At 23.2% G+C, this 24054-nt stretch overlaps 5 protein-coding genes across 5 annotated transcripts; all 5 read right to left on the reverse strand. All coding sequences in view use genetic code 6, as the record gives it.

Annotated features, from left to right (window-relative positions):
- Nucleotides 1-608: 608 nt before the first annotated feature.
- On the reverse strand, nt 609-2924 carry TTHERM_00585020 (hypothetical protein; the record flags this gene model as incomplete). Its single annotated transcript, XM_001032608.2, has 3 exons — nt 2629-2924; nt 1804-2566; nt 609-1627 (listed from the first exon to the last, which is right to left on the reverse strand). The coding sequence occupies exons 1-3, from the start codon at nt 2671-2673 to the stop codon at nt 609-611; spliced, it is 1827 nt and encodes a 608-aa protein (XP_001032608.2). The 5' UTR covers nt 2674-2924.
- Nucleotides 2925-3131: 207 nt separating this feature from the next.
- On the reverse strand, nt 3132-3531 carry TTHERM_000585027 (hypothetical protein; the record flags this gene model as incomplete). Its single annotated transcript, XM_012799641.1, has 2 exons — nt 3132-3150; nt 3212-3531. The coding sequence occupies 2 exons, from the start codon at nt 3529-3531 to the stop codon at nt 3132-3134; spliced, it is 339 nt and encodes a 112-aa protein (XP_012655095.1).
- A 699-nt stretch (nt 3532-4230) lies between these two features.
- TTHERM_000585028 (hypothetical protein) lies at nt 4231-4868 on the reverse strand (the record flags this gene model as incomplete). The annotated part of the gene is made up of 2 exons (XM_012799642.1): nt 4231-4276; nt 4390-4868. The coding sequence occupies 2 exons, from the start codon at nt 4866-4868 to the stop codon at nt 4231-4233; spliced, it is 525 nt and encodes a 174-aa protein (XP_012655096.1).
- A 2469-nt stretch (nt 4869-7337) lies between these two features.
- Nucleotides 7338-7832, reverse strand: TTHERM_000585029 (hypothetical protein; the record flags this gene model as incomplete). The annotated part of the gene is made up of 1 exon (XM_012799643.1): nt 7338-7832. The coding sequence occupies one exon, from the start codon at nt 7830-7832 to the stop codon at nt 7338-7340; it is 495 nt and encodes a 164-aa protein (XP_012655097.1).
- A 3394-nt stretch (nt 7833-11226) lies between these two features.
- On the reverse strand, nt 11227-23146 carry TTHERM_00585030 (hypothetical protein; the record flags this gene model as incomplete). The annotated part of the gene is made up of 11 exons (XM_001032609.2): nt 11227-11626; nt 11681-12169; nt 12230-12417; nt 12488-13771; nt 14023-14911; nt 14964-15640; nt 15690-15806; nt 15867-20496; nt 20641-21957; nt 22080-22840; nt 23009-23146. The coding sequence occupies 11 exons, from the start codon at nt 23144-23146 to the stop codon at nt 11227-11229; spliced, it is 10890 nt and encodes a 3629-aa protein (XP_001032609.2).
- Nucleotides 23147-24054: the final 908 nt, after the last annotated feature.

Raw genomic sequence — 24054 nt, forward strand, 5'->3', positions numbered from 1 at the left:
TGTGATTTATTCAGTGAAAACTTTTACACCTTTTGCGATTCAACTTCAGTAAAATGAATAATGAATAGTACATTTTTTGTAAAAAATTTATGTCAGTACTTATACTGTACTTTAAAATTGGCTATTTTTTTAATATATCGTTTTTTATGCGTTATGTTTACTGGCTTTATTAATTACTGCTTATTTTTAATACTTATAGGATTGCTAAATTTTAATAAAATAAATTTTGTAATTCAAGAACATTGCATTAAATAATCTAGAAAACTTCATAAAAGTCTTTTTTTATCTATCAAATTTTAAACAATAGCTTGTTTAAAATAATAATAATAATAATAATAATAATTTGGTTCATAGTAATAAACATAAAACATGATCTTTAATTACTATAAATCCTCTTAAATTAAAAATCATCATAAATGCTAAAAAAATAACTTAACTTATTTTAATATAAAAAATTCAATTTCTAAAAAATATTTATACCTACTTAAATAAATAGTTTATCAATATTTAATAATAGTTTAATATAAAATAAAAAGTACTGTTAGCAAATAATATAAAAATTTATTGTATTATTTTAGCAATTAATTGAAAAAATTAATAGTATCTAGTCATAAAAAATGACTCACTATATCAAGAAGCTATTGCTTATATAATATTGTTATCTATCTAAATAATTTTTTGTAAGAGTTGGAATTGTAATAAACTTAGAATAAAGGAATTTTTTATTCAAGTTCTGTAAAGTAGATTTAAGAAAAATACTGCTACCCACTATTAGGTATATATATACAGATTCTCAATTATTTCTCACCAGTGCTGAAGGAATATGTGACAATTATTTAAGGATTACAGCTAATTATTTCTGTATATGAGCTACTTTCTTGTGTAAATTTACTTTAGTAAAGCTTATCTTCATCAACAACTAGGCAAACTAATCTTCTCATCATATTTCTCTTGTTTATAAGTTAAGAGGATGATGATTTTGTACTCATATCTCTATTGAATGGAAGGTGAGATTAAATTTCTGGGAAATCCATATTGCTTATTTTATGTGAAATGAAGTAAGTTATTTGATATAAATCACAAAGCAATATTTTTGTTTAGGAGAAATTGGCTTAATCCTTAAAGAAACCATCAGCAACTTACAAATTTAATAGGTTTCTCGTGTTTAATCTTTTTTGAATAAATTTATCTTAACCTAGTTAAAAGAATCTAAGGAATATATCATAATCCTCTGAATTTGTATATGATATATATGGAAAGTTGTTAGAAATTGAAGAATTTGTATTTGGATTACTGATTCTAGAAGAAAAATAATATTCTGCAAAGTAGCTATCATTAGTAGAATCTATCCTAATAGCCTAACTATTCAAATACTCAATAGTAGGAATAACTGCATTGCTACCAATTTCAACAAAGTATTATTCACCTTTTTATACAATTTAAATTAAACCTAGGATTTTTTCCCAAATTCTAATTTCTTTAAATTTCTCTAATTTCTCTCTTCTTTTCCTGTATTTTTAGCTTTGTGAATTGTGAAGATTTTAAGTATTTCTATTTCTTTCTTTCGTGAATTTATCGAACTCTTTTATTTCTTTACTCACTTTGTATTCCAATTTAGATAATTTTACTAATTTAGATATTAAATGAATATTAAAAAAAAATAAGTTAAATAAAAAAAATCAAATTTTTATTTATTTATTTTTAACTTTATTGTAGCTTTCCTTAGTTAGTTATGAAAAAGAGCTAATAAAAAATATAATTTAAAGCTTTGAAAATGTTTAAAAAAGAAATTAATTTGATTACTTGCACTTGATTAGTTAAAATAGGAATCAAAGTTTAGAGATGGCTTGCTTAGGAGCTTTGAATTATGTGATTTAATTGAATGATTCAAGTAATCTTAGAATGAAAAATCTTTAGACTCAACTATACTCAATCTTTATAAAATATCTCTCATGATTTACCTCATATCTTCTTAATTTAACTCTTTTAGTTCATTAAGGGTTAAGTAGGCTCTGATTTTTCTAGAAGATTTAGGGAAGTAGATATTAAAAATAAAGGCATCAAAGTGGAGGTGTCTTTATATAGTTGCTATACTGTACTCATTGTTATGAATCACAGCTTAATGGAATATAGTTCTTTCAATTTTATGCTCTTTTTGAAGGAAAAATAAATTTTTAGAAACATTAAGGTTGCTTTTAATTTCAGCTTGCTTTTAAATCGAAGTGAAGTATTATGATTGGTCAAAGTTATTTTTGTAAGAATTTCCTTCAAATTTAATTTTGAGAGTTTTATTAATGAAATTTTATTGTAAGTGCATCTTGGATATGATCGTTTTTGATATGTTTATTAGTAATTCTTTTCTCATATATTTAACATCTTCAACTAATGGTCTTTTTAAAATCATCTCAATATCTTATTTAGACATGATGATATTATGAGATTTTGTTCTTTTTGAATACTCATTCAAGGTAAAAGTTATAAATAAATCTTCATAGTTTTAATAAATATCTACTTTTACTGTTAACTTTCCTAAGTATTCTGTTTTTTCTAAAAATAGTAATTCTCTCTACAGTTTATTTAAATTTATAAACTTTAAGATAAAAATTTTAAATAAAAAATTATAAATACATGAAAGAAGAAACTTTTAAGTGTAGGCTGGTTTTTAAGTAGCATTGCCTTCAGAGCTGGAGTCGGGGGGAGTATTTAAAAGTATACAGGAGACTTATAAAAGTTTTAATAATGAAACGAAAGATTCCTATTTTAAGAATTAGCTAGGAAGAAAGTGAAGTTTGTTTAGTTTTTGTAGATTATTGAATGCAGATTTATTTTTTTTTAATAACATTTTTGAGTGTATGCAAGATTGAAGAGCTGTATAGCCCTCTTGCAACTGGTTTTGTAAACTAAGAAAGATTCATTCAAATAAGAAGAATATTTTTTCATTATGACTTGTGTAAATATTTTGTTTGTTTTGGGATTAATCTATTTATTCAAAATAAAAATAACCCTGTAGTTTAGTTAAATAAAATTTTAAGCAGAAAACTCCAAATACAAAACTTTGTCTTTTAAGTAATTTTCTAAATTAATTAAATCTTTTTGATAATTTGCAGTTCTAATACCTGTTCTTCTATATTTCACATAATTGTTTAAGTTCTGTTTTTTATTTATAGAAAAAATTAATATTTTTAAAATTAAAATAATTAAATAAAATTACAAATTCTTCTTCTTATTCAATAATAGGTTATTTCTGATTATTTACAATTTAACTCTAAAAGTTCTCAAGCTATTCATTATTCTGCTAAGTTACTTTACCATTTAAGTTTAATACAATTTTCTCATGATAGAATTGCTTTCTGAGTTAATTAAAAGTTTGGTTGAAAAGACCAAACTTAAAATTTGAAGATTAATCATCACATTGTTCTTCTAATTCTTGTTAGTTAAGACAATATTAGTCTTAATCAATCCATTCATTTATATTATATTGATCACTAGTTAAATAACATTCCTCTCTTATGTCTATCTTAGTTAAATCATCTGATACTAAGAGACACAATTACAAATACTATCTCAAATAATCTTTTTAATTCCTTAGTAAGGGCTTATGAAGTTTTATTCTTTAGAGAATGCTTAAAATAATATTAAAGTCTATAAATTAGAGTGATTTAATTTTTATTTTTTTTTCATGTATGCAGGCATTCTCTTTAGAATTATATATCCTTATTAGAAAATTCACTTAATCTTCTTTATGAATTTACTTAGATTTATCTAATAAAAGCTCAAAATTTAACTCTATTATGAAAAACCTCTTATTTTTTTTTAAAGTTAAAAACTGTATTGGTATGGTCTCAATTAAATCTTAAGGCTTTAAATACTCGGCAACATATTTATTATCTAAAATCTTTTCTTGTGAGTTATAAATATTTTTTTTAAAACTATTATGAGAAACTGATTTTATTTTTTTTAATTAACTATCTGTTTCATTTTACAGGTTACTTTCAATAATCAAAACTCTACCAACTAATTTTTGTTTTATTTTTAGACAGTTTTTATTTTTAAACAAACAATCAACAATATTTTTAATTCCAATTACACCTTATTTGTCACTTTGATTTAGAATTTAGCATCCTTAATTTTTTGTGAATTAAATATTGCCATTATCTTTAATCTTCAAATCATATTTTTATAATTTCATAATATTGTTATAATCCTATTAAATTAAGACTCCATGCTTCTTCAGCAAATCTCTTTCTAAGTACTCATTTAGGAGTGGCCATATTGTCTATTTATAATAATTTTATAATGTTAATAAATAATTTATTTAAGTAATTAACTTATTAATATAAATTTAAAATATTTTTTATCATTCTGTTTTAAATTTAACAAAATAATTACTTGGCTTTATGAATGATGAGGAGACTAAATGTCTTCAATTAATTGATAGGGAGAGTATTCAATAGAATATCTTAAAGATAGATTGCGATTTATTACTACAAAAGCAATTATTTAATTAAGTTTATCATCTAATTCGGCTTTACATTCAATAAATATTTTTTGGCTTTAAAATAAAGATGAAAATGAAATGCTTGGCTTTAAAAGTTATAAATATGATTTATTTTGTTTGTTTATAGGCGATTAGTAATGAAAATGTAATTGGCTATTCTAAATTTATTGCTCTTTTGTTAATAAACTTTGATATTTTTAGAAAAATTAAGATGCTTGGCTCTTATTATTACTATAATTTTATAAATCTTGCTTTTTAATTGATACTTAAGGTGATTATGAAGATTAAATAAAACTAATATCAACCTTTTAATTATTATTTACTGGTGTATTGTAGCCGCTTGTTAAGAAACATGAAGAAGACCTATCATTTCTGTTTTCTATTATTTGCTGCAAGTCAATTCGATTTGCTTACCCAGCAGCTTATTTTTAAAATTCAGTAGTGGTTGCTTTTATCTTTGTAAATTTTTCAGGATGTTCTCTTTATGCAGTAAATATATCTGAGTAGCTTTTTAGTCTTTTTATTTTCTTAGATTAGGGTTTTTTACAGTTACTATTCATTAAAATTATTCCATTTTAGTAATCTTCTTCAATTGTATAACTCTAAAAAGTTTATTTGGTTGTATGCAGATTTGGACTTTGATTTTAAGTATTCTCCTTATCATTTTATTCTTGTTCTGTGGTATGATTTCCTGGATTTGAGGGAGAATGTTACATTTAATTATTCTAAGACTGTTAGAAATACTTACTTTTTTTTTGATTTGCTTTTTCATTTTGATGATTATTCATTTTTTCAGATTGAGCAAAAGAATTAGAAAGTGAATGGTGATAGTTAATCATACTACAATTATCATCTAATTGCTAAGATAATTTTTGAGATTTATTTTCAGTGATGCCATCAAAAGTATCTTTTTATTGAACAACTTCACTATCAACAAGACTTTAAACATTTTATTGAGATGTCTTATCTTAATTTTATAAGCTTTAATCTATAAAAGAAGATGGCAAATTTAGACTATATTCGACATTAGTCCGATTAACTGAAATCACATCTAATTTATTTTCTTAATTTTTAGTTTTATTTTAACTTTAAAAATATTTTTTTTAAATATTATTAAGGATAGTCTTTTTAAGAAACTCTTTACTATTTATATTGTAATTTATTTGTAATTACTCAACTAAATTGTGTTTTTTGTCTATCTATTTCTCACAAATCTATAGTTTAATTTTAAAATTGTCAGGTTTATCTTAATTAATGCCATTTTCATAAAAATTCTTAATAGTTACACTTTGTTTAAGATTTTTATCAGTTTCCTAGATCTAAGGTTCTTACCTAATTAGTCTTTATTTTGAAATTGTTGTATCTAAATTTTATATTTATTTGTTGCTGCTATTTTGATTTAAATCTTATACCTAAATTTAATAATTTGGGTGAGAGCTATTTAGTTAAGTTTATTGTTTAAGTAAATTTGAATCAAATTAATTTATTTATTATTCTTTTTCTTAACATGATTTACGCTCATTAAAACTAGTTAAAAAGGATTCTTTTTCTTAAATGCCGCTGTTTATTAATGTCTACTCACTTAATTTGAATAAAGAACTATTCTCTGATTTTAATTCTATATCTTTTATCTATTAATTTAAGCAACTTTCTTCTAAAAAATCATCTAAATTTTAATTTTAATGAAATTAGCTCTTTTTCTAGGAAAGTGCTATTTCTTCACTGAATTTTTTATAAGTTTCTTAGTTTTCAATATTAAAATTGGATTAGGAAATCATTTGACTCTCATCTATTTCTTTAATTTCAGACTATGGATTACATTCAATTAAATTTTTATACTTATCCATTTTAGAAAACATTCTTAAATTATTTTTAATATTCTAAAACATACAAAAATCTTCTGAATTGCCTTACTGATTAGCAGTAGAGCTATATTTTTAATGAAATTAATCTTACTATATTTATTGATCTTCTTTTGATAAATTTTGTTTAGTATATTATGAAAAGAGTTACTCATATTTATGTTAACTTGTATTAATTCTTTAGTTAACTTTATTAGTTGGTTGCTCGGTTAATGGAAACTAAATTTATTCTAAAGAAGCATTGAAATCATCTAATAAATTTATAGAATTTGATCTTGAGTTACAGGCACTTACATATTTTGTTTAATTTTGAAGGACTAATTTAATTTATTTTTTTGAATTACTACTATTGCCTAATACTTAAAATGGGCTCACATTTTCTTTATCATTTTTATTAATTTTTTATTTACTTTATTGCATAAAATTATTAAAATTAGAATTTTGGTGGCTTATTTCGTTTTAAAAATTTTAAAAAGAAAAAATTTGATTATTTTTGTATGTATTTTCATTAACTATTTTTCTTCCATCTCTTTTCGTTGAGCTAGCTTAACATTAATTATCTGTTTTCTTAATCCTGTTTGATAATATCTCTTTTATACTCTATTTTTTATTTAGGATTTGGCCATTTATTTAAGAAGGATATTAAAGAGTTTTATAATTGCTTGCATTTTCTTATTAGTTACTATCTTAGCTTTTTTATTTATTTAAATTTAATTATTCTAAATCTTTTTCAATTGAAGTACTGATCACGCTCTTCCAAAATAAATATTGTTATATATTCTTATCACTTTAACTGATGTTTCTACTGCTAATAGAAGCCGAAGAGGGTTATTTCTTCATAAAAGTAGTAAAAGTAGGTTATTATTATTCATTTAGCTTTACCATTTCATCTAATTTAGTTTATTTTTATTCTTTTTGCAATTACCTTCTACTCAGGGTGTTTTTAATTTAAGGTCTTGTAGATAATTCAATTAAATTCAGTGTTGAATTCGAATTTATATTTGTATTGTAAGTTTAGTTTGATTAATTACTGTCCTGTTTACTTAAATTGTATTCTGAACTTAACTAACTTACTTGGATAGATGTATCTTACTTTTTAATTATGTTTATTTTGTATTATTTTGTTTTATCATCATTTATATTTTCTTTATTAGCTATTACTTTGTTTTAATCTTCATATTTTAAAAATTTCTTAAATTCTTGATTAGTTTATGAAAAAAATTTTATATGCCTTCTATTGAATTGTTTTTGGCTTTAAAATGTAGTTTATGATTAAGGTGACACAATAGTAGCAGTAGGTGAAATTAGTTCGCTCTTTTCTTAAAGAGATTGACCGTCTGTTTCAGATAAATATTAAATATCTAATGGTCTAACTGCTTGAGGTTTGTTAGATTAAAATGTATCACTACTATTTCTATATTTTTATCTCTTTTTATTTAAAATGCTTGTTTCGTTATTAAGTTAATAATCATCAAACACTTTTATTTTGTTACATGATTCCATTTTTTGATTGCAACTTGATTATTTGTTTAAGTGAATTTTGGATAAAGAAGACTAAGAAGAGCATGGTATAGTAGACTAAGTTGGATATTAAAGCTATGTTGATGGCTATTTCTACTTTTTAATTGGAAAGGTACTTTCAGTTTCACTTTATGTTTTGTATGTCTGTAAGGTATTATTTAAAGAAGAATATTCTTATTGGGAGGCTTTTTTATTTAAACTCAGCTTTGACTTTGTTGCTTGTTTTACTCTTTAAATTAAATTTTGGAATTATGTTTGGTTATTATTTTCTTTTTGATCTATAAATTTTGAATTAATTTAATTGTTTGTTACATTTAAATTTTGAATAAATCTTTTGATATCTTAATTCTATTTTCCATCAAACAAATAATTTTCAGATTCTCTTTGATTTTGTTTCATTTATTTGAGATTATTATCTTACTATTTTATATCTTTTGAGTCATTTCTTTCAAGACTCATAGTCTAAGAATCGAACTCTAACAAAGATTTTATATCAAACCTAGATTAATGCAAGACATTAGCATTTTGACTACTTTAAGGATTGATTTATTCTTTAGTTTCATTGATACTTGCATAGGAAGCGAAGCAAGATTAATCTAAATGATCATTTGCTTTCATTTAATTAGATTATCTATCCATGTTTTAATACTTCAATATTTATTTATCTCTATTTTCAAGAGTTTTTTATTTTTAAAAGTTTCTTTATTTTTTTAAATCAAATTTTTCTTAATCATTAGATTTTTATTCTATTATAATTGAAGGTCTCAAACTTTGAGCCTATTCTTTTGAAATTGCATCATTAAACTAATCATTTTCTTTAACACTTAACGAAATACATTTTCTAAACTCCCTACTACTTTTTATTGATTTAGATGTTTAAAAAATTTAATCAAATTCATTGTTTTCTAAATGATTGCTAAATAGTAGAGTCCTTTGTTTTTTCAATTTATCAAAGGACTATATAAGCTGCGACTTTTAATTTGGTTGAATTTCTTATGAGATATTAATTTAATTGTTTTTAAATGGATTGTTTAAATTAAATAGCTACAAATCATTCTTTTCAACATCATTCTTTTTAAATTTTTAGAGAAAATCTTTTTTAGAATTGTTTTATTTTGAATCAAATATTTAATTTAAATTTTTGGTTTACTCAGCTTATATTTTCTAATGAATAACTTTTTTAAGTTTACTTAACTTCTTTGAAATTTTTTCAAGTTTTTAGCTCTCTAAATTTAAAGTTTCTTAATTCTATTTTATAAACTAAAGTCCTTATTTAATAAGCTCTAAGCTGAGGGTTTGCTTAGCTTATTAAATAATAATATACAGGATTAAATACATGGCTTCAACTAGAAAGTATCTTTTTAAAAGTGATTCAATGCTTAAACCAATTTGAATTGCATTTTCAGCAAAGTAGAATTTAATATTTGTTTATTGATTTTTTGTTAATAAATAGCTAATACAAAATATGTTAAAATAAATAAGCTAGATTCCATTACTCATACATTAATCTACTACTAATCTTTTTTCTAAGTTAAAGTCTTTAAGCTCACTCCTTAAAAACTCAATAGTTTCATTTACATGCTTGTGTTCTATATCTTAATCTAAACTTTTTAATTTAAGGTCTTGATTATGTATAGAAGATCCAGATGGGCTAATAGAACTGTCCATAATTAATTTTGTAATATTTTATTTTATTTTGATGAATTTTAACATAGCAAATAAGTATTCTATTTTATCTTAAACCTCTCCATAGCTATAGGACTGCTTCTATAATTCAACTAATTACTAGGAAATTTAATCATTCATATTATATTGAGCAATCTTCAAGCTGCCAATTATCACAACAAAATTGAATAAAACACTTTTAAGTAAATGAATCTAATTGAGATCTTCCATATTCTAGACACTTTACATATCTTATTTATAGTAATTATATATTTCTTAGTTAAGAAGCGCTAATTTATCTTTTTCGCTACTTACTTAACCAACCTATTATAATAATAATTATTAAAAATGAAATTAATATGATATTAAATTTACAGCATCTATTATTTTTTTAATTTTAAGGTATGAAAATCCAATTATGCTACATGTTTATTGAATATCTACCCTGAGTAAATATCCTATCAAATCCTTTTCTTTCGATTTTAGTAGCATTCTGGTAAATATCAATCGTAATTAAATATTTAACTTTTTTATATTAAAATACAAAGAATATCTACCTTCTTTTTAATCAAACACTTCAAATTTCTTAAACACTACTAAAAAAATTTAAAAATCAACTTTTAAAAATTTAAATGGAGCAACACTAAACTTTTGTGTAATTTATAAGCAAATATCTTAACCTTTCATTAATAACAGTTAAAATAAATTAAATAAGTATTTTTATAAAATCGCACAAAAACAAGTAAAATCTCCTTTATTATTTAAAAAATAGTATTTTTTAACTAAGTCTATCTAAAACATACCATAAACACATTATTATTCTATTGCTGTTGCTCGATAAAAAAAATTTCTTTAATTGTTTTTTTTATTAATAGAAATAAAAAATAAATAATTTAAGATAAAATCAATTTTTAATGTATTATTTATTGATTACTTATTTAATATATTTTTTTTATTGAAGTTTATTTTAGTAATAAAATACCCTAAATCCTCATTTACTAAGATCCACTCCCTAGTAATTTTTTTCCTGAAAAGCCTCAGGTTTTAATTGAATAGGGTATTTAAGCACTTTGTAATATTAAAAAATTATATTTATAATCAAATATAATTAAAATGAACATTACGAATGAAACTAAAATATATTTTCTGCTATATTAAATAAAAATTACAAAATTGCAACTTATTTTCAAAATTTGATTGATTTTTTAACTTTTTATCTAAAATAAAAAAAATATTTAGTTTATACTCATACTATGGAGTGAGTGAATGATCAAAATTTTTCAAAACAAATTGCTATAATTAATGAGGATTTACAGGATATATATTATATTATATTATATTTTTTGATATCTAAACCTTAAAATTGATATAAAATAAACAAATTACAAAATATTTATAAAAATGGAATTTTGATGATGAAACATATAGTAAATTTTGTTATTAATTAAGCTAATTTTGTATTCTTATTTAATTTTACTAATTATTTTATCTTAGAATAATAAGTATAAAAAATTCATCGAGAATATTAATAACTAACTCTATTTTTTTGGTATTTTAATAGAATTTTATATAGATTTAGGTAGTATTTATATAATATAAACTTTTACACTGTGATATATACAAATAGTAATTTATTTTGATAGAAAATGTTTATTTAATTAATTGAAAATTGTTTGAAAGTCATTTGGAAAAAATAGATTCATTTAAATACTTGAATTCTTGATCTATTGAAACAATAGAACCTATACTTTAAGAAGTTATCTTGTAAGTTATGTATTTGCAAATATTAAGCAAGTCACTGTAGTGTAAAGTAGAATGCATATAAGACATTTAATATTGGTAAAATCCATCAGCAATATATAAGTTAAGGGCTTCTTTTAAATTTACTCTTTTAGAAAAAAAGTTAAGCTTGTCATAAAAGCTATATCTCATAAGGATGTCATAGTTTTGGGAAGTTGAGTAATTGATTTCTGAAAAAGCTTGCATGAAGTTAAGAGGTTTATCATTAAGTGGGATTAGATGGTATTCAATAAATACAAAGTTTCCTTTATCGTTGACTGTGAGCTTCATATCTAAAAACCTAAATATTGAATTATTAAACGTTATTTAATTAAAGATTTTAATTAAATTTTACTCATATAATGAAATCTTTTCTGATAGCTTAAACTAAATGAAGATTGAAGAGTTTTGTTAAACTATTTATAAATGCTAAATAATATCTTCCCATGCAGATATTTCGATGAATTTATTTGATAAAGTGGCTATATTATTATTCATTTAATCAATTAATTATTCATTTATTTCTTATGAAACTTTCTTTAAATTTGATATGAATGGTTAGTTTTTTTATAAAAATCTTCCTACTTATTCAAAATTATTTGTTTGCAGTCTTCTCAAAAAGCTTTGCTGCTTTTATTTTGTAAAGCCCTCTTTTATCAATTTAATTTATTCACTTTGCTATTTTTTATTAGGAGTTTCTTCGGATATTTAGCTTTACTCTTTTATTTCATCCAATTAGGTGTATTTTTGGAATAAAAGCGCTTCTTTAATTGTACTTTTCTTTAAAACAATACTAGATGGTTGAGAAATCATATCTCTAAACGCGTTCTTTTGGATTGTTTGCCTGATTGTTAAATTTATAAATAAATTATTAAGAATAACAATATAAAAATAAATAATTTACTTTTCAAGACAGACATTCATAAAATCATGATAAGAGTTGGTAGCAATATTATTTTTAAGGTTAAACCAATCAAGTCTAAAATCAGATGATAAAAGGTTTGATAGATCAGATGTCGAAAAGTAAGAAATGCTTCTTCTTTGAGAATGTGGTAAATATAATTTGAGAATCCATATATCTACAATGATGTGCTAATAATTTAACAATAATTAATTTTAATTTCAAGTTTAGGTAAATAAGATTGATTAATTAATTAATTACTCTTAATATTGTTGTAATAATGTATTGATCAAATCTTTTTATTATGAAATGAGCTACTACTCTAGTAGACTTTACAGATTGTTCTAAATAGAAGGTGCATTAGGAATCAGAATCTTTAAAAGAAGGTTCTATAAAATGGTTCTTATGGTATAAGTAAGAATTAATATGAGAAGGCTAACTGTTCGTTTAAATTTAGAATTTAAAAATTGGTTAAGTGTAAATATTCTGCTTTTATAGAATAATTTAATCCATAACTATTCTACAAATTTTTTCAGTTCTGATTATGAATTGAGAGTCAGAGGTTTTTGAGTTTACTGAATGAAAAGTATATTCACTGCTTAGTTAAAAGTATTTTCTCAAATCTTCAGAATTGAAAATAATTTTCCATAGCTTATTTTTATAATTGTATTGTTAGATAGACAAGATATAGCTTAGAGAATTCAATTATTGAGGGTTTTCATAGACAGTTACTCTTACGATGAGTTTACCTAATTCAGAGTTTTTATGTAAAAACATATATTCTTAGTAAGGCTTAATTTTTTTGATTTCATCTGTATTATTTAAGATTAGCTAATATTTAAATATTTCAAAAGGTATCGGTTTTAGAGTTAAACTATTTATGGAACTTTATGTTTTCCATTAACTCTGTTTACCACCTACCTAATTTGAAATAAGAGATCTAAACTATTTATTTAAACATTTTAGCTGATAAATTCTCAAAAAATGTAGTTAGATTTATTTAATATATTAATATCTCTTATTTAATATATCAAATGTGCTAATTTTTTGGGTGCTTCCACATTTTATCACTTCTTGGTTTAATGAATAAATAAATATTTAAATTTCGTGTTTCTCTTGTGGGATATTTAATTTTGGATGTTTCTGTAAATAAACACTTTCCTTTCTTTAAATAGATTTAGGTGAAATTTCATTAAAATCAGATTAAATAATTGAATTTTATTGAGAATGTTAAGACTAAAAGTTATCCTTTTCATATTATTAAAAGCTTGCTTTAGCTTAATTGCTAATATTGCTTTTATTTATGATTATTGAGTTACTTGTGTTCTTAAAAGATATCTCCTGACTGAGTTCTAAGGGTATATCCTCTATGTATCTCCTATAATAATTGATGTCAGTTAAATTATTACTCTTACTTAAATCAAAATGCACTTAACTTTAATTTTATTAATTTTAATGCTAATTATTTTCACTTTTAATTTTCCTTACAAATATGTTTAAAGTTTGATTTTCTGAAGACAACCAAAAATTATATCTTTTTTTAACCTAATTTTTTTGATTAAATTAAAATGATTTATTTAATTTTTGCAAACTTTTTCAAATAATAAACTTAAAATGAAAATAAATTATTTTTTCAAGTCCTTTTGAAAGTTCAATCAATCAAAAAAATACTAAATAATTTAAGGAAACTAAGTATTTTAAATTTAAATTGTGATGATTTTTCATATTTTTAATTAAAAATAAATATGAAAACACTCTGATTTAACTTTTAAATAAGATTAAATATTTTTTATTACCTAATTTTATGAAGGGAAAGAATGATGAATAAGAGAATATATGTATGATGCAAATGTACAAGGTAAATAACTTTTAGAGGATTCAAAGAAACTATTTTTTGTTAGAATTTGCTCATCAATCTGGTTAGTAAGAATTTCATCTTATACTAATATTTAAGGTTTCTAACTATTTAGTTAATTTAAATTAACTTCTGCTTATTCTTCTTCATCTTTTGGTTCTTCAATTATTTATGAACACCTATAGCTAGATTTACCTTTGAATGAATGAGAAACTATAGTTGGAATATTAGAAAAACCAAAGGAAGGATTATTAAGTACTAGAAAAAATGAACTCTCTTTTATCTTTAATCTTAATAGAACTTACTGCATGCATTATAATAGAAATATATTTTAATATTTGGATTACTTATCTTATATTATTTCCATGACATACTCTTCTAAACTCATAATTGGTTTCTGATTTTCTTCAAATAAAGAGAGGAAGTCATTTAATGAAAATATTTTACTCATTTTTTTTTTCTTATCAGAATAGTTTTAGAGAAATAATTAGAAAAAGAACTTCTTTGTTATGCTCTGCTATTAAAATAGATTTATCGATTCAAATTCACCATTTTCTGGTATGTAAAACATTTTTATCCATCCAAAGTAAAATTAATTTTCGTTTTGTCTGCTCAAAAATTTTAAAAAGCTCCATCTACTGTTTACAAATCTCTCTTTAAATCGATTAATTAAAACTTCAGAGTCTTCCATATTTGTAATTCGGCCTAATGCATTTTCCCACCAATAGAAATTATTAACTTTTTCTTATTCATCAGGATAAGAAATGCTATAAATGGCTTATTTTATTTTTTATCTTTGTCTAAGAAAAGAACGTTTATGCTTAGGTTTGCTGTTTTATTAAAATATTATTATTTAATTTTATAGAAATTTATATTAATTACTTGATGATTGGTGGATCAAAAATTAAGAAAAGCTGTACTTTTGTTACAGCTTATTTAACTTTATTTGCATTCTATATGTAATTCTGTTAATTTTTATCAAAAAAGAGTATATTTCCGTTCAGTTTACTGCTTTTCTTTAAATGAAACCTGACTAATTAATCAAGCATAATCTAAATTAATGAAGCACTGATAGCATCGATTCCAAACGGAATTAAATGATTTTATTCTATAAAAAACTACACCTTGTTTGTCTTTTAAAGTTTAATTGACTTATCTATGCATTAAGTTCCTTAAAATATTAAATTTTTGATTCTAGGTATTGTAAATGATATCTTATAGTTTTTTTTCAAATAATCAAAAAGTGCACAAAGTACAATTGGCCAAATAGTAGTAATCTTATCTTAAACAGGTATTTTTTTTATATTAGTTTAGACTTGCAAACTTTACAATATACTATTTCTAAATGTTAAATATTAAAATTAGTTAAAACTTTCTTTTTGAATATTAGTAATATTTGTATCACACACTTATACAATAAGTTTTTCTCTGATAGACTTTACATTATTCTCAAAAGAACTTTTATCAATATCTCTATTCTAACTTTGCTAGCTTCCGCTACTATTAAGTAGGTTATCAGGAAATAAAAAAAGCTCTTCTACACTAAAACTTAATTAATTCTATTTTTTTTTTTGTAAATTAATGAACTGCTTTTAAAAATAATTTTACTTTAATTGTTCTAAAAATGATGTTTGCTGTGGTTTTACTCTATCTCTAAGTGCTTATTACCCATTAAGGATACTTTTAAAAATCAATCGAACATTGTAAATCATTGTATTCTTTCCACTTTCATATTTTTAAATGAAAAAGATTTAATAAAGTCAAATTAATTATTTTATTTTTTACTTTTTCTTCAAAGAATTAAACAAATTGCTTCTAAATGATTGCATTACTCTTCTCTTCTATTGTTTAACTCTAATTTAAAAAGTGTGATTCGCTTTCAGAGCTGTTGCTAGGAGTGTTAGATGAAGTGTCTTCATAAACTATGTTTTCTTTTTAGTATTACTCTTCTTGGTTTTTATTATTCAATTCGTAAAAAATATCTTTTTTTTCATTTTCTTAGTATGCCTAAGAAAAACCTTCATATTAGTATTTTAATATTTTTTTTTGTCTTAATTTAGGTGTGTAGTTCATTATTTAACTTTAATAATTTTTAATTTTCCCTCTATCTTATAAGTCAAATGAATTTCTCTTTTGCTTACTACTTCTGTGAGTAAATGATTTGATCATATCATAATTAGTATCTTTCGATGAAACAGCTTATACACCGCAGTCTGTATCTTCCTGTTTGCAGTTACTGTTTGAATTATCTAACATAATTGAATTGATATATTTGAGTTTGATTCTTTTATCTTTTTAGTTCTATTGGTCGCTAATCTGACTTTAGTCATTTAATTGATTCACTTAAATTGGTTTCACAGAATATTAATCATTTTTTATGTTTTTATCTTCTTCGTTTAATTATTTTTTAAAAGTTATTTTTTTAAAAATATTTTGTCTGCACTCTCTGCTATTCATGAAATCTTTAGGATATTAATTTTAAAAGTAATCTTATAAATAAACAACTTCTTAAATGTCTTTTTAAATGATGTATCTATCTAATTCAGCATCGCTAAATGTAAAAGGTTGATTAACTTAAGTCTTTTTTTACCCTTAGCTATTTGAAGAATCTAGTCTTTAGTCTGAAAAAATACCAAAATTATTCCAAGATGCATTCTTTTTATTGCTTTTACTGTATTTTCTCGCTGAAAATACATTTTCTTCATCGAGAGTTGTTGTTTCATCTTAAAATTGCTCTTCATCATCTACTTGAGTATATCCTTGCCAATACTCTAAAAATTTACCCTAATTCTACAAGTTTTCATAAGAAAATTCTTCTGTGCTACATCTGTGAGGAGTCTATGTTTTACTTGAAGAGGCTTATGTTTTTATTCTTCTATGATTACTACCGTTTGATGGTCTTGGAATTAAGTCTTATTGAATAGCTAAAATATTTTTCCATGCTTCTTCATTATTCCCTTCTGTTTAGAATCTATAAACCTTTACATTACTTTAGCTATTTGCTTTTTTGTGCTTGGAAGTAGAATCAGATGGTTATTGGTAATTTTACGGTTTATTTTGTTCAGATTTATTTGCTGCTCCACTCTAATATTTTGTATTTATTTATTATTTATTAAAATATGTTTAGTGATTTAATAAATTACTGGACTGCGCTTAATTAATTTTGTGATACTACTAGAGTTGTTAAGGAGCTTGAATACCAATAAATTTCTGTTATGCATTTATTGGTTAACTATTAAACCTTCTTTCATTATCATTCAGTTAAATTTATTTCTTTTACTAATTTTACTTAGAATCATATAATGCAGGATAGTTACTTTTTGTTAATTAGCTTTAAGTTTAAAGTTCAGAGTTATATTTCTTAACAGTTTAAGAATTTTGCTTCGGGTTACTATACTAAAAGAGATACATGTCTTCTGGACTCATTAGATCTCTGCTACTTAATTTAGACATAATTCTGATTATTTTTTTATTTTACTAACCATTTTAAGTATTTCCTTAAGAATTAGTTTAGTCATCGTTTATTTTTTTAATTTTTGAAAAAGTCTATTAATCTTCAATGTTTGTCTAAACCTTTGATGGTACTTCCTCATTTACAAGTTTTTGCTCATTCTGTTACCTTCCAAAAGGAGAATTTAACTTACTGCTTTACTAAGATTTTGAATTTGGAAAAAATCTTACTAAATTAGAAGTTCCAACTTATCTATCAGTAATTGGAGAAACTTAATGAGATAAAGAAGTTTATTATATTTTCGGAGTCGAATTTTATTTCAAGGATATTTATGATGAATTATATTGAGAGGGTATTTGTAATTAAATGTTATTTATAGAGTTGAGATTGCTATTACTGTTACACGAAGGAAAATAAGTAGTTTTCGGAGAAGATTAACGAAGAGAAACTGGTGAAATTTGCTAAGAAAAAAAGTTTTTCTTGGTTTAATTTTGTTGTGTATTTATAGAAAGTTGATTACGGTCGGTTTATATAATTATTTATTTTTAAAGATCATCTAAATTTACCATGCTGCTCCTTGCTTTAGCTTAAATAATTTACTTGAATGTTGATTAGTCTCTACTTGAGAATCTTCTATGGTTTAAATTTGGGTTTGCAGATTAATCACTAATTTTGTTTTAAAATATAATCATAGGAGGTTCAGCTTAAAGCTAGTCTTCAAGATTGCTCTTTTATTAAATTTACATTTTTTCTCCTTAGATTTCTGGTATTTATAAATTAATTGAAGGAATTTCGATCTTAGTTTAGTTTGTTTAAACTAATCCAACCATAGCCTTTTATTCCTACTTAATTAAATTTTTATTAAGCTAATTAGAATTATCAGGAGTTAGATAAACTTAGTTGGTATTTTAGTAATTTATACCCTAAGTAAAGGATTTTATATCTTTTTAATTATCATTTTAACCTAAAAATGGTGTAAGAATATTGTTGGAAGGAGTTATAATGCTTGGTCTGTAATCAAGATTTAATTTGAAAGATTACTCTGCTAAATCGATCTTCTTTTATTAAAATTGGAAAATACTTTATTCACTTTCATCTAATTTAGATATGCTCTTTGAACCTGATTTTATTCTTATCTGAGGATATTCTATCTTTTTTTAAGGAGATTACTGCACTTGTACTGGCTACTGTTTAGTATTATTTTGTAAACCCTCATTCTTAAAGAATATATTTAAATTTCCACCATACCACTATTTTCCTTACTTAGCTCTACTTTCAGTTTTTGTAAGATATTCTTTAAATTTGTTGTTCTGTTCTGTTTATTTTTAATCCTTATCTGAAAAAAGACCATACTTACTCCTCTTTGGAGTGAATGCTTTAACACTACTTCTGTCGGTATCAATTTTTTCTACTTCAAGTTGTATTTTTTCTAATTTATTTTACAATTCCTACTGCTCTTTTAAATCAGAAAAGATAGATTTTTTTCTAGTTTAATTACTTGTTTATGGCATCAATAAATTGTTTTAGCCTTGGGTTTGAATATTATTGCCATTATTTATAATGTAGTTTGAACAACCCAAGAAATGATTAGCTGGTGTTTAATTATCTGAAGAATAAGGAAATTTTTGTAAGCTATTTTAAGTATAATTATTTTCTGAAAGTTATATTGAAAACGAATTTCTATGTCTAGCAAAATATTCATTACTTTCACTTGATAATTGCTTATTAAACTCTTTAGTTAATCTATTAAATCTATTGCTTGCAGGCTAGGTTTCATCTTTCTAGGAATCAGTCTAATTTTTACTATCTGATAATTTATTAGTATAGTCTCTATCAGTTTAATTAATACTTTATACTTTTGTAAAATCAATCTTAATATCTCCTACTGAGTTAGGAGAGTGTAACTCAGGTGAAGGATTAAATGAAGAAGAAGCAGAATATGATGCTTTTATTTAATTTTAAAGCTAAGGTGAAATAATTGCATTAGGAGTAATAAATGGAGATTAGTATGAAGATTTAGTTACCAATAATGAAGGTCTTTTCTAATCTTTAAATGCCAAAATTTATTATTAATTTTATACTCCACCTTAGCCTTTATTAATGGAGTCTTAACTATTTATTTATTCTGTTTTTTCTTAAATTTATGTCTCTTAAAATCTTTAAGGGCTATCTTAAGCTAAAATCTAATTATTTTTTTACTCATCTTTATTATTTTATATTGCTGGAGTTTGCTCCCTTTATTAAGTATTTTGAGTTTCTTTGTCTATTGTGATGTCTTTATTGCTTTCAATTTTAATATTTTCATTTAAAGCAGATTATTGAGTTGATAATTTTATTTAATAAAAGTATTAAGGAGTAGGATCTCTTGATTTTGTAAATTTATGAGGAGAGTCATCTTCAAAAGCCTCAGGGATTTATTCAATATGGTTGAATGAAGATATTTTTTATGTTTAAAAGTTATTGGTAATTGATTTATTTTAAGACTCATTTAAATCTGTAAATGATGGTTACTTTTTATTTTACTTTCTCTCAGAATTTATTGTTGTGTCAATAATTTCTGATCTATTAATCTTAGTTATCCTGCTTAAATTATTATTGTTTAAATCTTCTGCATCTTACTTAGGAGATTATTTTTAATTAGAAAAGTCTGTTGGTAATGGCCCATTTTTATCTAATTCTATTGCAAAATGTGTAATATCTATTTGCTTACTTGATTGAAGATATAAATTTGATTTTGGGCTCTCAAAGCAGTCAACTAAAGAAGTTGGAGTTATAGGAATACTCTTAAGTGAATTTCCTTGCTAATAGTTGCTTTTGTTTTCAGATTTTTTTTCTTTAGGTGACTCAAATTTAATGTGGTTTAGTGAGCCTTACTTTTGATTTTGCAGTTTCTTAATTGGAGAGTCATCTTCACTTTAATTCTCTGGTATAAGATGAATCATTCTATTTGAACTTATTTTACTTCTAGCGTTTTTTAAAAAAATAAAAACATCAAAAAAAAAAGAAAAATTTTGTAAGATAAAAAAAAACTTAATATTGCTTGTCTTAAATATTTTTTTTGTTGGATGAAATAAAGTTTATAATCAAATAAATTTGTTTTTTGTTTACTACGAATGCTCTTAGTATGCGAAATTAAAATTTTTTGTATTAGATAAGCTCTTATCTTGAGTTTCAGAGTAGTTAGTATTAGGAACTTCTAGAAAAGAGTTACGTTTTTTTTAACCTGTCATTATTGTGTATGAGCTAATTTTTTTTTCTGAGCCTCCTGCTTCTATGTTTTACAAAGATTTTATGCTCATCCTAGAATATCTTCTAATTGAAGTTTAAGATTCATTATTCGATCGATTCGATTACATACTGTTACTCCTTGATCGAGGAGATGATATATCTTCTTTGCTGCTGTTTGATTCTTCAGATTCTGTTACTTAGGAAGTTATTTTTTTAATTGAAATAATTTTTTCTTATTTATCTTGATTTATTTCCTCTAAATCTTATTTTAACTCTTCTTTGCTTTCTTATATTTCCAAGCCATTATCAAAATTTTGAATAGTTGTAGGAAATTATTTAGGAAGATTGAAAAACTTATTTTAATCAAAGAATTAAGAATTGATTTAAATTAGATCCATTCCATCCTAATTATCATCTATTTCCTATTTAATTTGAGATATAGGTTTTAAATTTGTTGAATTTCTAGGTTTTGTTTCATCTACAAGCCTCTATGCTAAGTTCTTTAAAAAAGCTTGCTGCTATTTTTCTCTCATTTTCATATCACTGTTTATATCTCCATTTTCTATATTTTGTTTATCTCCTTTAGGAATAATTTCGATGTTTCTCTGAGTTTCAGGATCCTTTTATGCAACATTATCTTTTTCATCTCTAGATTATATTGATTTTTTAAACTCATCTACTTAACTGTATCCTGAGTTTTTAGTTGTAGGGTCTTAGTTTTAAAGATTATCTTCTATCTTCTCTTAATTTGATATAGCTTCAATATTCTATCCTGCTTATTCTGCAACTTTTTCAAACCCTTCAAAATTTATTTAAGGGACTTCTATTTTTGATGAAAAAGTGTCTTTAGGGGATCTCTATGAAACTACTGTACCATCTTCATCTTTTACCATTATTTCAAATTTAGATTTACCATACTAATCTACCTTTTTTCTGAATGTATCACCACCTTATTAATAGTTTACAGGGCTATTATAATTTCTATTTGTACTTGCCCCGTTTTATAATTTAATTATCCTAAATTTTTCTGCAATATTAGCTGAAACCTATGAAGATAAGGGCAGAGGACTTACTAGTGCTATTTATGATATCTAAGAAGGTTCGTCTGGAGAATTTTAAGACTCTTCTTTTTACTATTGTTGCTGCTAATCTTATTTTTTTTTATTCTCAGACTTTTAAATTATGACAGCAATCAATCTATAAAATTTATTAAATATTTTTTAATATATCTGTTAAAAGTAAGTAAGTAAATAAATAAATTAGTTAAATATTTGAAAATTAATTTTGGGTTCATTTTTATTTATTTGAAATTTAATTACTCTTTCAATGCTGTACTATGCAATTTTTTAATTTTTTTTACTACTTTGGAATCAGCCTCTAAACGCAACAAGTAATAATTTGTTTCTATAAAATTTAAAATTGAGCGAGCCCATAATTCTGCATTTTCATAATCTCTAAGCCTTAATTTGCATTTTACTATTTTAACATATGCCTAGACATAAATAAGCAGATCATTTTGAAGGAAATATCGCCCAACATCATCAATATTTTTTTCTATAATTTAAACACCTCTGAGGAATGAATTGACAACTAGATCGTTGTCTTAATTGAAAAATTCGTAAATCATTCCACACCCAACATAAATCCTAAATGGAACTAAAACATTAATTGGTTTTTTTTTATACTCTTCTAATTTTGATGCGCATTCTATATAAGTTTCGCATTATTATAATAATAAATTGTATTAATTTGTCAAAATATAGTAGTTAGATCTATCTATTTCCACTAAATATTTGTAGAAGTTAACATCATCTTCTTACGCACTTCTATTTATCTTTTTTCTTTTTTCTACATAGTCATCTGCTTTCTGTAAGTAAAAATATCCTAAATCAGGTTTGAAGTCATCCATAAACAACTAAGAGTATTATCTCATGAAAAGAATTTTCAGTTTTATAAAATCCCACTCATCCTTTAAATTTAAAGTTGTTCTTATTTTTTTATAAACTCTGTAGCCTTTACTTAATCTTTTTTCTAACTCATCTAAATCCATGACAACTATGCTCTATTTCTTTTTACTCTCCTAGTTTAGCCATAATAATTTTTAACATTTTAAATAAAGTAAACAAAAAAAATAAAATAAAATTAAACGAAGCCATCTTAAATATTTGATTGCAAATCTTTACTTCAAAAGAGAATAATATATGATTTATTAATGCAGATAATAAAATGATTAAAAAAAACGTATTACTTCTCTATTTACGAATTCCATATTAAGGAGATTAATAGGGTAATTAAAGAGAAATTCTAATCTTTCATATTCTATGTAAAATATGTAATGAATGGTTCTAAACTTTTCTCTTAATTTTGAAGACTTTTAAGGATTCATAACTAATAATACAAAACCTTTTCAGTACTTTGATGTGAGAATTAGTAAAACTTAATTAATTTTTCTACAAATAGTACCTGATTCTTTTTGTTTTTTGTTAAATTGCTAAGAAATTTATTAATTTTTTCATTCGAGCAAAATATCTTTCTTTCATCCATCCAATTAATTTGTTTTTGAGTAATAGTGCTAATGAAATTTTTAGGCAACCTAATATAAAAAACATTTACCACATTCATTAAACGCATTCCTTGAATTTTATACTAATAACAAAAATAATTAATTTTTAACAAGTTTTCTATTAGTATTTATTTATTTTAAGTGTAAAATTATTGAAAAAGTTAATAAATATTCGATCACCTTTTTACTGTTGATTGAAGATAATCAAATAATGTAAATTTTTTAATTTGAAAAAAATAATATCCAATCTATAAAGTTCTAAAAAATAAAGCTATTAAATCAAATACTTGTTGATTGAATGAGTGAAGATAATCAAATAATGAAAATTTCTTAATTTGAAAAAAATAAATATCCAATCTAAAGTCCTAATAAATAAAGCTATAAAATCAAACTAAAAAAAACTTACATTTGTATTAAATTTGATTTTTATTTAATATAAATTGTTTGAAATATTTAATTCTACATTTTTTTTGTAGTAATTTGTTGAATTTTATTGGATTAGTTAAATAATAATTAAATTTTATTTAAACATTTTTTGGTTAGATTTCCATTTTTTTAAATATCTAGGATTATAAATGGTTAAAATAATTTAATGCTTACAGAAAACTTCCTTAATTATTTGAAATTTTAGCTAAATTTTTAATTTTGATTTAGTTAAAAGCATGAATTTCGTTATATTAAACATTAATTTACTTTTCGATCTTTTTATTATATTTACTAGTTTTTTTATT

This window comes from Tetrahymena thermophila (genome assembly GCF_000189635.1).
Source record: "Tetrahymena thermophila SB210 genomic scaffold scf_8254444, whole genome shotgun sequence".
NCBI lineage: Eukaryota > Ciliophora > Oligohymenophorea > Hymenostomatida > Tetrahymenidae > Tetrahymena > Tetrahymena thermophila.